At 35.6% G+C, this 13,470-nt stretch overlaps 1 protein-coding gene across 1 annotated transcript; it reads left to right on the plus strand.

The window, feature by feature from the left end:
- Positions 1–8,219: 8,219 nt before the first annotated feature.
- LOC308658832 (olfactory receptor 6C2-like) lies at positions 8,220–9,158 on the plus strand (the record flags this gene model as incomplete). Its single annotated transcript, XM_081311751.1, has 1 exon — positions 8,220–9,158. The coding sequence occupies one exon, from the start codon at positions 8,220–8,222 to the stop codon at positions 9,156–9,158; it is 939 nt and encodes a 312-aa protein (XP_081167877.1).
- Positions 9,159–13,470: the final 4,312 nt, after the last annotated feature.

Raw genomic sequence — 13,470 nt, forward strand, 5'->3', positions numbered from 1 at the left:
TTATTTTTTGAATGGTTATTTGTGGTTGATTGATTTGGCTATTTGGGGTTTTCTGTGGTTCACACAAATTTCAGAATTATGCTTTCGGGTTTGGTGAAGAAGCCATTGGCATTTGATAGAGATCTCATTAAACATGTAGATGGTTTGGGCTATTATAGACCTGCTAACAATATTGATTCTTCTAACCCAAAAACATAGGGTATTTTTCCATTTTTGTATGTGTGTCCTCTTCAATTTCTTTCATCAAAATTTTATAGTTTTTATTATACAGAGAGATCTTGCACCTCTTTGCCTAAATTTATTCATAAGCATTGATTTTTAAACTATTATAAATGAAATTTCTTTCTCAATTTTTGTTTCAAATAATCTCCTATTGGTGTATTCATTCAAATGCTATTTATTCTGTGTGTTCCTTTTGTGTGCAACTTGAATAAATTTGTTAGTTCTAGTTAGTTTTGGGGGGAGTTTGGAGGTCTTTCTTTATATATAAGGTCATGTCATCTTCAAAAGTGACAGTCTGACATCATCAGGGAGTGTTCCCCATTGCACTACACCAGAGGCAGAACCCAGTCCATGTAGTACTCCCCCCAACCCAGGCTGCTCCATTTGAGACCCAATCCAACTGTGTTCTTCCCCCAGTGCAGTGAATGAGTTGCTCTTCTGAGCTGCTGCTATGCCCCCACCCACTGTGCTTCCCATGGAGACTGAAAGGTACAGGCTGCACAGACTGTGATGCATTACCTAGGCACATTAGAGTGACCCCAACCCACACACAGGCCCTAGAGACTGTCAGGGGCATGACACATACCACAGGCAACCTTCCCAAGCTGCCCAGTGAGCTGCATTAAACCTGTCTGGTGCAAGTAGAAGAGCCCCCCCTTGGGAAACCTGTGGATACTGACAGGTGACCTCCTTCTGCTATGTTTGCACACAATAGATGATTAATAGAAAAGTGAGAAATAGTTGATAGAAAGATGACAGATCAATGGTAGATACATAATAGATAGAACCAAATAATATTTTCCCCAAAGATGGCATCAAATTAAAAAGCTTCTGCACATCAAAAGAAAGAATTAGGAATGTGAAGAGAGAACCTACAGAATCAAAGAAAACCTTTGCTCACTACTCTGTGACAGAGGATTAATATTTAGAATAAATAAAAAATTAAAAAATACTTAACACCAAAAAATAAAATACCCAATTAATAAATGAGCAAATGAATTAAACACTTCTCAGATAAAAAATAGAAATGTTCAACAAATAGATGAAAAATGTTCAACATCATTAGCAATTAGGAAATGTAAATCAAAACTACACTGAGGGCTGGGCACAGAGGATCACACCTGTAATCCCAGAAGCCCGGCTTGAAAAACTAAAGCAGGAGGATTGTGAGTTCAAAGCCAGTCTCAGCAAGGGTGAGGTACTAAGCAACTCAGTGAGACCCTGTCTCTAAATAAAATACAAAATAGGGCTGGGGATGTGGCTCAGTGGTTGAGTGTCCCTGACTACAATCCCTGGTACAAAAAAAAAAAAAAAAAAAAAAAACCTACACTGAGATTTTATTCAGAATACCAAGCATCAAGCATACAAAAAATAATAAATTCTGGAGAAGATGCAGAGAAAAAAGAACGTTTTTACACTGTTGGTGGGATTTGAAATTAGTACAACTACTATGGAAATCTGTATACAGTTTGATCAAAAAACTAGGAATGGAACTACTATGTGACCCAACTGTCCCAGACCCTGATATTTATTCTGAAGAATTAAAGTCATCATTCTATAGTGATCCATGCATACCATGGTTATAGCAGCAAAATTCACAATAGCCAAACTAGGGAACCAGTCTAGATATTCATCAATAGAAGGATGGATAAAGAAATTATGATACTGGGCTGGGGATGTGGCTTAAGTGGTAGCGCACTCGCCTGGAATGCATGCAGCCCAGGTTCGATACTCAGCACCACATACAAAGTGTTGTGTCCGACGAAAACTAAAAATAAATATTAAAATCTCTCTCTCTCTCTCTCTCTCTCTCTCTCTCTCTCTCTCTCTCCCTTTTTAAAGAAAAATAAATTATGATACTGATGTGCATATGCACACACACACACACACACACACACACAAGGTTTTATCCCATCATAAAGAAAAATGAAATTATGTCACTTGCAGGAAAATGGATAGAATTTGAGGTAATTACATTAAGTGAAATAAGCTAAACTCAGAAGATCAAAGATTACATGTTTGCCCTCATATTTGGAAGCTAAAGAGGTAAAAGGAAAAGAAGCAGAAAGGATTTCACAAAAATTAAAAGGAGATCATTAGAAGAAAGGGAGGAGGAAAAAAATGGGAAGGAACAGGGAAGTGCTGGGGAGTGATATTTGCCACATTACATTGTTCTATTGTGTGCAGGCAGGAATCTGTAACAACACCATATATGTAACACCATGATGGGACATAACAGTATGTCCAACTGTAATGCACCAGTGAAAAAATGTGGAACGAGGGAAAAAAGAATCCCCCTAAAAAAGATGAACATCCTGATATTTTTACAATATGTATGAACCTAGAGAACACTACTCTAAATTAAATAACTCAGACACAAAAAAAAAGTCATTATTTAATCTCTTGTATGAGAAATGTATAATAGATAAAAAGCAGAAGAGAAGCAGAAAATAGAACAGTGGCTGTGGGTGGGAGAAGCAGGAAAATGTTTGGTCAATGGTACAAAGTTTGCTAACCAAGACAAGTAAGTTCTGGGGAGCTATGGCACAACAATATAACTATACTTAGCAATGCCATGGCATACATTTTAAATTTGTTAAGAGAGTGAATTTTAAGTGTCGTCACCATGGAAAGACAAAAAAAAAAAAAAAACTATGAGGCGAGAGGGAGAAAACATAGGCGGCAGTAATGGCAACTCTGCTGCCTAAAAGAAAGTTAATTTTAATATAAGACAGAAATTGAACAATAGTTTTTCAGAAGGAAATACATGAAATAGCACTGTACAAAAAGTTAGATGATAGCCTATAACAAATAATAATACATTGCATTATCCACATTTTTTAAAATTTGGAGTGACCATATTCACAATGAACAATGTAAATTAGACCAAAGAATTTTAGTAGAGATAACAAATTTGAGGGTGATAAAAAGCTCTATTCTTTAAGAAACCATAACTGCTCTAAGTGTTTGTGGATAGAATAATGCTTCAAAATACAGAAAGCATAAACTGATTAAACTACCAGGAGAAAAAGAAAAATACACTATTATGGTTAGAAACATTGAAACACTTGTGTCAATAATTGATTGAACTACTACAGAAATTCAGTAAGTATATAGGAGACTTAAGCAAAACCTCTATAACTATGGCCTTACTGACTTTATTCACAGAACACTCCACCCAAAGAAGAGCAGAAATGTTCTAAAGTTCACAGAAAATATTTACTAAAATGGACAGTATTCAGGGTAGGTCTAGATGAATTTCAAAGGATTCAAATTATACAAAACATAATATCTGGGTCAAAGAGAATTAAGATAGAAATCATTCACAAGAGAAACTTAACTGAATTACAATTAAAACAGAATTTACAGGCAAATTGATGGTTCTATAGCAGTAATAGCAATTAAAATGTGGAAAGTCTATCATCAGCCATAATCTTAGCCATGAAGCTACATCAGCTCTCAGGGAGGCTGGGTAGTATTTAATCTGGGCACTTTGTCACCCCCAATAAAACCAGCATTCAGTAACTATGGATAAAAAGAAGCAGAACAAGAAGAGAAATGACCAGTGTTAGCTACAGCTCATCAGTTATTTCTCAAAACTTTGCTCAAAAGACAGTAGAATGAATTGGGCATAACTTTCCTCTGTTCATATATGAATATACAATCAGTGTAACTCCACATCATGTAAAACCACAAGAACAGGATGTTATACTCCACGTGTGTGCGATATGTCAAAATACTTTCTAATGTCAGGAATATCTAAAAGAACATATTAAAAAAACTTTACTCAATAAAGACACATGTCCTTTATCTACAACCTATCCCCTTTGTCAGGGATGACAGATGCTGTCTCACAGTGCCTCTACTGAATCTGAGAAAACTCAGTGGAACAGTGCTGAGAGGAACAGGCAAGACATCTGCTGCAGTGAACACCTCCATCATGTGACAAAAGAATCAACAGGAACAGCAGGAGCTAGAGTCCAGAAATGATGGCAGAAACAGTCAAAGCCTTAGTCACTTCCATAAAGTAGTGAGAAGTCAAAGTAAAAAAATATAGAAAGAAAAACATATCCTGGGAACAAGGACTTTTCATTCAGTGCTTAGATGCAAAACTCTCTGTTGCTTTAAATATCACAGGTAAGTCCACCACTTATCTGAAAAGATACAAGTAGGAAGGTGGATTGACAATGTGGGCCAGGCAGACTAGGAGAAAAATCACATCTGAAATGCCAATAAACCTCCTAATTATTGGGGGAAGGAGCTCATGTTGTGTTCCACAGAAGCAGATATTGGAGTGTATGATAAACTTCTGTTCAAAACCTGCACCACCCCTGGAAGTACACTGACTCGCAGTCCTCTGATCATCAGTTTTTTTACCTGAAAAACAGGACTTCTTAAATTTTCTTTTAGTATTTTTATTTACACGAGATTTAGGTCACAAATACATAACATATAATACATATGAAGTAGCAGGCAGGAACTAATCCTAGGGAAATACAGAGATTCAACAAAGTAATCAAAACTAAATTCAAACATATTAAACTCTCCTGGTCTCTGAGGACACTGTCCCTATTGCTACATAATTTTTTACAATGTTGATTAGACTGCCACCAATTTGTGAATAACTTCTCAAACTGAGTCACCAAGGACTGAGTTGTTTGCTCTGTTGTTCCCTGTAAAGTGGTAGCAATATAAAGCAAAGGCTGCTATAACAGAAATTTCAGGGAAGCCTGCCTCCCTGGATTAGACCACATGAGCTCTCTAATAGACTAGAATTTTCTTTTTTGCTCTAAACCACTAATTTTTTCCTTGAACAAACAGAATCAATGGGTAATCAGGTATAAGATGCCATTTTAGATGTGTAAATTAAAGAGAATATAGAGACTGGTTTCATATAGCAGGAGTAATGAAAATCTAGAGGGGAACTCTCATTGTCACACCTGCCTGAGTGTGAGTGTGTGTGTGCATGTGTGTGTCCACCCATACATGTCCTCTTGTGGAGGCTGAGGGTGGGGACTGTGATAGGTGAAAATGAGTGGGTACAGGATACACACAAAGCTCCTCGACAGCTAATGCTCCTACACTATGGTTCTGTCAAAGCCCTCTAATGAAGACAGGTCCAAAAAGTAAGTATATAATTAGTATGTAATTTTTGTGACATATTTTCCATATTCTATAAATCAGGCAGAGGGTGAACAATCAGTTTTAAAATCTTAAATTCACTTCATTAAAGGGGGTTGACAATTAATTCTATTAACGTGTTATTCTGAAAAAAATAGAATTTTATTTTGATAGCTAGTTTCTCCTTTTCCTGGCCATGAGTATCAGTTGAGGAGACTGTTTTAACTCTCTAGAACCAGAATACTACGGAAAAGACACCTCTACTCAGTAATATCTACTAGTGTCATAGATATCAAATAATATCCATACTAGATATGATCTTAGAAGAAACATCCCCTTTTTATCTCAGGTATTTAAGTCCTTTTACCATGGATTTGGCAGATGCAGAATTCAAACTCTTCTTGGACCTAAACTCTCCAATCTATGAGAAGTCTTGGTCCCAAATGAAAATTAAATGAGGTTTGTTTCAAACATAATAGACAAGTATCTGCAATATATTTTAAAATTCACTGGACAGTTCATGAAAAAAAATCAAAACCAAATCACCAATTTACTAAAATACATGGGAGAGAACAGGGAGGGGAACAGGGGTAATTCAGTGTGAACAAATAAACCTGGTCTATCACCTTGTATTTGCCAGGTTCCCTGATGTACAAAACCAACTCTAAGGTGAATTATTTCTCCCATGCAGTTTTCCTTGTTCTAAAATCATATCTGTGTACGCTGAGCCATGTGTCTTACTTTTGGTGACACCTTGGACTGCCAAATTTTGTACAGAACCTGTTTGATCTGAATTGATATAGGAAAATATGAATAGATACTAGTATAACTAAGAATAATTGTCAAGGAAGAAGCATGAAATAGATACTGTTTCGAATCTAAAATTATATTTCTGCTGTTACCTTGTGTTACAATTTCAATGAAAATGTGTTAATATGAAATAGTATCTTCTACTAGTGACCTCAAATCTTCTTTAGGGAGCAACTTTTTCATAGGTGAACCTATAGGTGAGTATCTGACATAATGCTCTATACATAATAAGTAACTATTGAATGTTTATTTGCATGAACGAATATTGATTGTTTTCTTGGACAGTAATAAATAAGAGAAAAGAACTTTGTCTTTGATTCTCAAATGGACCACAAATACTGAGTGCAAGTGGGGCAGTTATCTAAACAAAAAATAAGTTTCTTCCTCTTTTATACAAAAATTTGTAGGATTTTTTTAATAAACTGTGAGCTGTATCTAAAATTGAACATTTAACAATCCCCTTCCTAAGACATATTTTATAATGTCTTATTTTATAACATTATAATTTTTAAGTTATAATATGTATACATGGCTGGTAATGAGTTCATAGGATTTTCTTTAACAAGTTGCATATCTGAAAACAGCTCCTTAAAATATGGAACTGCAATGAGGGTTAAGTTTGGATACAAAGTGAAGCAGAATTCCCTGAGCCCATATCTAACGTAGTTCTTCAAAATATATCAGTTTTAATACAAGGAGGCTTGAAACATCTGGGAAGAGGTGAAATGAACAGAGATAAAGGCCACTGAGAAAGGTAGGGTACTTTATTACTTGTTTACAAAGATGAATTTGTTAGAGTCCATCTTTCCTAGATGTTGCCTGAGCTGGTTACATTACCAAAAACCCAGAGAACATAAACAAGATTAGGAAGACAGTTGGTAAATTAACAGGGAGAATGATTGGAATGAAACAGCAGGAATCATTCAAAAAAGAGGTCACAGACAAACTCAGGTGACTGAGTGGCACTAAGAAGACTGGGTGGACCAGGTTGCAAAGAAAGCAACACCACAGATCTCTCCTCCTGGGCTCTGTCCTTGACCAACACCACAGCAGGACTCAATCAGGTTCATGCTCAGGTTCCAGAAAATGGTTCTTTATACCACTTCCAAAGTTCAGGAAACACAATGCCTAAGAGTCTCAAACTGGCTAGAAATTCTTTTCACTATAGGATATGAGTGGAGTAAAGTAAAGGGATCAAGGAAGAGGGAGGAGTAAGGGTGAAGAAGGGAAGAATGAATGTACACACTAACCTATGGACATCTATGAATATGCCCCAACCAATTGCACCTTCATGTATATCCAGAAGACATAAATATAAAAATTATAAGTAAATAGATGGGAAAGGGGAAGTAGTAAAGACTGAATAAGAGCAAATTACTTTCCATGCTTGTGTAGTTATATTAAAATGAACCCCAATATACTGTTTCACTAATACTATGTATACTAAAATGAACTGATAAAAAGAAATAATTTTCATTCATAAAGTATAAGAAAAAAAGCTAAGGTGCACCTTTCTGTTCTAAATTTTTCACCTTATTAAGAGATAATTCAGCAAAAAGAAAAAATAACTCTAAAATGAATGTGCTGCTGTTAAAATTCACTACAATATAAAATAATCAATATAAAATTCTAATTAACAGTTTATCCTTGATTTTAAAAATAGAACATTACAGTATGGTAGGGGAAGGCAAAGAAAGGTGAAGATGGGAGAAGAGAAGCCCAAAAGTGTCATAGTTCTTCCAGAATAAGACACATAGAATGTCACCTGCAGGCAATATTGTTAATAAACTGCATTCTGAACATATGATTTATGTTTTGTATGGTTTTTATTTGATATTATTACTGATGCAGTACAAGCATAAGACCTATATTCAAAATTTTCTGTAGAAACCTTCTTGTAAGATGTCAATGGTATGGGTATTTTCAATGAGGTAATTGATTTCCAGGTAAAGGAATATTAAGTGCACTGAGCTGTCTGTCGGGATGTCACCAGTCAGGCTCAAATGCCGGCTTCTTTTGACACCTGTCTTCAGATCCACTCACTTGTGACTTGGCCCAAGGCAGGGATGAGAAATCATACAGCAATAACAACATTCATCCTGCTGGGATTGACAGATGATCCAAAACTACAAGTTCTAATTTTCATATTTTTGTTTCTCACTTACATATTGAGTGTGGCTGGGAACCTCACCATTATCACACTCACACTTTTGGATTCTCATCTTAAAACTCCCATGTATTTTTTCCTCCGAAATTTCTCTTTCCTGGAAGTCTCATTCACCACTGTTTGTATTCCCAGATTTCTGTACACCATGAAAACTGGTGACAACACTGTTACTTACAATGCTTGTTTCACCCAGGTATTTTTTGTTGTCCTCTTTGGAGCAACAGAAATTTATCTCCTGGCTGCCATGTCCTATGACCGCTATGTGGCCATCTGTAAGCCCCTACACTACACAACCATCATGAGCAACAGAGTCTGTGCTATACTTGTCCTCAGCTGTTGGTTTGCTGGCCTGCTGATCATCCTCCCACCCCTTGGCTTAGGTCTCCAGTTGGAATTCTGTGACTCATATGAGATTGATCACTTTGGCTGTGATGCATCTCCCCTTCTACAGATAACCTGCTCAGACACAGTGTTTTTAGAGAAAATAGTCTTGACTTCTGCCATACTGACACTAAGTATTACCTTGGTGTGTGTCACTCTCTCCTACACATACATCATCAAGACCATTCTAAAATTTCCTTCTGCCCAACAAAGGAAAAAGGCCTTTTCCACCTGCTCCTCCCACATGATTGTGGTTTCCATCACCTATGGCAGCTGCATCTTCATCTATGTCAAGCCTTCAGCAAAGGAAGGAGTGGCCATTAACAAGGTGGTGTCCATCCTCACTACTTCAGTTGCCCCTTTGCTTAACCCTTTCATCTATACACTTCGAAACAAACAAGTGAAAGCAGCTTTCAAAGACACAGTAAAATGGATTGTATTTCTCACAAAGAACTGATAGCCTATTGGTGTTTTTAAAGCCTTACTTACATTTAAATCTGAATAACTGTGAGCACTGTTCATGTAAATGACAAACATGGCTTCTTCCAATTTGGTAGACTCGTCAAGCTAATGTTCTCCCTGGAACATGTTTCTCTTATAAAACAAAATCCAAAATCAAACAATTTATTTTGCCTTTTTTGAAATTTCCATTATTCAGAATGGTTTACTCAATAATTGCATACCCCAGAGATTAGTCAAAGACTCAATGTCCTAAAAAGGAAATGTAAAGCAGAAGTTGCATCTCTGGCCACATGACCTTCTTATAATATAGAATGGAAATATCCAGAGACCACTTCTCACTTGTGTGAGACATAAACTCACAGAGAACAAGCTCTGAATTTAGAAGCATTATGACTAAATTTTGGTTGGGTAGATTCTGTAACTATTCAGATTTTCATCACCTCTTGATTCAAGAATGTTAGAGTTTAGGAACATTGATCAAGTTATCAAAACAAGTTCATTATTTGGAAAGGATATTCTAAGATGTCAAAGATAAAATTAGAGCATGAAAAACATGGATGGATCTATAGAAGATGGACAGAGAAGGAAAAACAAATATTAGTCATGTACATATTTAGAATTCTATTGACAGTTAAACAGTCTTTCTGTTGTTTTGTGCTTTATAATTATGGAAATAAACTTTTGTGCTTTTATAGTACATACGTAACTGTTGTCTTTATCAAACATCAAATTATTCAACTACACTTTATATTTTGATCAGACATATAAATTGTTCATATTATGGCATTAGTATGGGTATAATCTTCCTTTATACTTCAAAAATATTGAAAAATAAAATCAGACTATTACCAAAGGGCATTCTTCTTATTCTTCTTTTTGCCTTTCTAAGACACCAACAAAACACAACCATATGTCCTCTAGTTTCTCTTCTGATCATTAATTTAAGCATATATATATATATATACATATATATATATATACACATATATATATATGTGTATATATATATATATGTGTGTATATATATATATATATATATATGTGTGTGTGTGTATATATATATATATATATATATATATATATATATGGAGAGAGAGAGAGAGAGAGAGTTAATAACTTCACACACATTGTGAGTTTTTAGCAAGCAGAATTTATGTGCAGAATAATGGACCCGTCTAGAGCTGCCCTGCTCAGACACAAGCATCTTAGAAAGGATGCTCATGCTCCTGGCTATACTGACTCTAGTAAATACTTTGGTTCTGGTGACATTTTCTTACACATACATCATCAGGACCATTCTGAGGATCCCCTCTGCCCAGCAAAGGACAAAGGCCTTTTCCACTTGCTCTTCCCACATGATTGTCATCTCCCTGTCTTAAGGCAGCTGCAAGTTTATGTACATTAATCCCTGTATAAAAGAAGGAGGTGCTTTCAACAAAGGAATAGCTGTGCTCATTACTTCAGTCACCCCCATGTTGAATCCCTTCATTTATACACTAAGAAACCACCAAGTAAAGCAAGCCTTCAAGGACACTCTCAGAAAGATTGTAAAGTTTTAAGAAAAAAAAAAGAACACCCTTCAATGAAAAATGTATTTGCACTTCATAAATATATATTCAGAGTCTACTAAATTTCAAGGGTTGAACTGGCTCTTGAAGATAAAAATCCAGAAATCATATGTTCTAATGTTCAAGGAATCTACAAATCTAGAAAAGAGGTAAGGTATGTAGACTATACATTTTTGGATAAATTTACAAAAAATAAATGAAATAACATAGTAAGTGGTACTAGAGACAGGTGAATGATCCAGGAAAGAACAGAAATACTTAGCTCTTCTTTACAAAAGTGTCTTCAAATTTAAGAAGCAAAACACTACTTGTTAAGGAGAAGTGGTGAAGAATCTGGGGTGATGAAGAAGGCTAGATCATAAAGTGTGTAATTGCAAACTGTGGGGTTAGTTGAGTGTCATGAGTCAGAGGAGTGTTAAGAAATGCCTTATAAGCCTGGTGCAGTGGCACATACCTGTAATCCCAGCAGCTCAGGAGGCTGAGGCAGGACTTCGAGTTCAAAGCCAGCCTCAGCAAAAGCTAGACACTAAGCAATTCAATGAGACCCTGTCTCTAATAAAATATGAAATAGGGCTGGGATGTGGCTCACTGGTTGAGTGCCCCTGAGTTCAATCCCCAGTAACCACCGCCTCCCCCACCCCCAAAAAAAAGAAAAGAAAAAGAAACTCCCTGTGGCCATCAGCATTGTGAAGCACTGACCTTGTTCCTCAGTCCCAGAGACTGTGCTTCCATTAAAGTGTAATTTCATTTCTCTCCTTTATCATTTAGGTCTCAGTTATACCCATTTCAATCCCAATCCTTTTGTAAGAGGAAAATGAAAGGAAAGAGTATACATTTAGTTGACTTCATTCAAATAATAAAAAAAAAAACTCTCTAGATTTTGTCACGTCACATACCCACTTTCTAGAGGTTAGGGTTAAAAGAGGCTCCTAGAGGAAGGTCGAGGCCTCTCTGTTTGTGCCCCTCCGTGACAGAATCTATTGTTTAATTTCTTAGGTGACATATTTTTAAGTTAATAGTAAGAGATTTTCTCTCTCTTTGATAGTTTCTGGTGATGTTTTTATTTATATGCATTCATTGTAAACATTAATGGGGTTCAGTGTCATATTTCAACTACATGCAAACACTATATACGGATCAATTCCTTTATCCTATTATGGTTTATTTTCATCCTTTTGTTCATATTGATTAGATATTAGAAAACACAAATTTTGTGGTCTGCTCTATTCCATTAACTTCTTCAAATATACTGCTTTTGTTGCTAACCTAAGCCACCCCAGATATCTATTCTGTGAAGTGAAAATAATATAAGGTATGGATTTAGTTTTATATCTAGAATATTCCAAATTATGAACCTTAGAAAATAGCTGGAATAAACTACCGTAACAAAAAAAAACTCAGCAAATGGATTCAGGGTAACAACTTAAATTTTAACAGGTACTGGTAGGACCTTGATTTCAATGGAAGGACATTTGTTTTTCATCTGAGCATGTCTATGTTGTTTAATGATATCCAAACATGTTGTGGGATGTGGTTTACTGTTTTGAGGACAAATGCAACATAACCCAGTATATTTATATACTTTATTGATATACTTTATTGATATATGCTAACATGAGCATGGTGCTTCTCAAGCATTTAAGGTAAAAGCTGGATTGTACTGATCATGAATACAAATTGTCAGACCCACAGAAAGTATTGGAGCATGTATAGTATTTCTGAATAAAAGGTCTTGTATGGAAAGCCTCTGCCATTTTGAATATCTAGTATTTAATTTGATTTTCAATTTATTCCAGATTCATTGAGGTACCATTTAACTGATACAGAATATCCTTAAATAGTCACACCTACATTATTAAGTTCCTCCACATCCAAATTTCTCTCAAAATCTTTGTGGTAAAGTAGAAGCAATGCCACACAGTGATTTAAAAAATAGGCTTTAGTTCAAGTCTCAGACTCTCAATGATCTATCAGAATTACCTAGGGTCATTTTCTTGAACTTAATGAAGCTTATCTTTCTTAACTAAAATATGGATATTAACAGTGTCTGTTTTATAGGGTACTGGGAAGAATAGATATTAAATTGATTTCTTTAATATAATAAGTCTATAAAATGTTGGCCATTCTACTTGAAATCTTTCTGCAACAAGAGGTATATATTCTACTCCTCCTGTGTCTAATTCCATGCTTAGATCGGAGATCAGTGAAATTCTTGCCTATGTTCCAGATAAAGACATCAGAATAGTCAGCAATGAATCGTCAGAATTTGGTTAACATTAGCCTCATGTACACTGAATATCTGTGGGAGAGAGGAAATGTATGAATATGCTGGGAGAGAGTGGTAAGCACACCATGTAAGTCAATGCTTAAAATCACAAGACAGGACATCACTATTTTCATAAAAATGTTTAAGGTCTAATAGTTAGTATATACATTCATTTTAACTCATTTCTATAACTGGAGAGAGTAAGGAGTCTGCTTTCAGTCTTCTGCATGTTGATATCCAATTCTCCCAGAACCATTTAGGGAAAAACTCTCTTATTTTGTCAAAAATCAGTTGGTTTAGATGTATATATTTCTGTATTCTTCTAGGCTATTTTGCTCCACTGGTCTATGTCCCTGATTCTATGCCAACACTATGCCATTTTGATTACTACACTTTTACAATGTGTTTTCAACTTAGGTAGTAATAGGATGACTCCTGCTTCATTATTTTTTGAATGGTTATTTGGGGTTCAT

This window comes from Spermophilus citellus (genome assembly GCF_964194105.1).
Source record: "Spermophilus citellus genome assembly, chromosome: 10".
Lineage (NCBI taxonomy): Eukaryota > Metazoa > Chordata > Mammalia > Rodentia > Sciuridae > Spermophilus > Spermophilus citellus.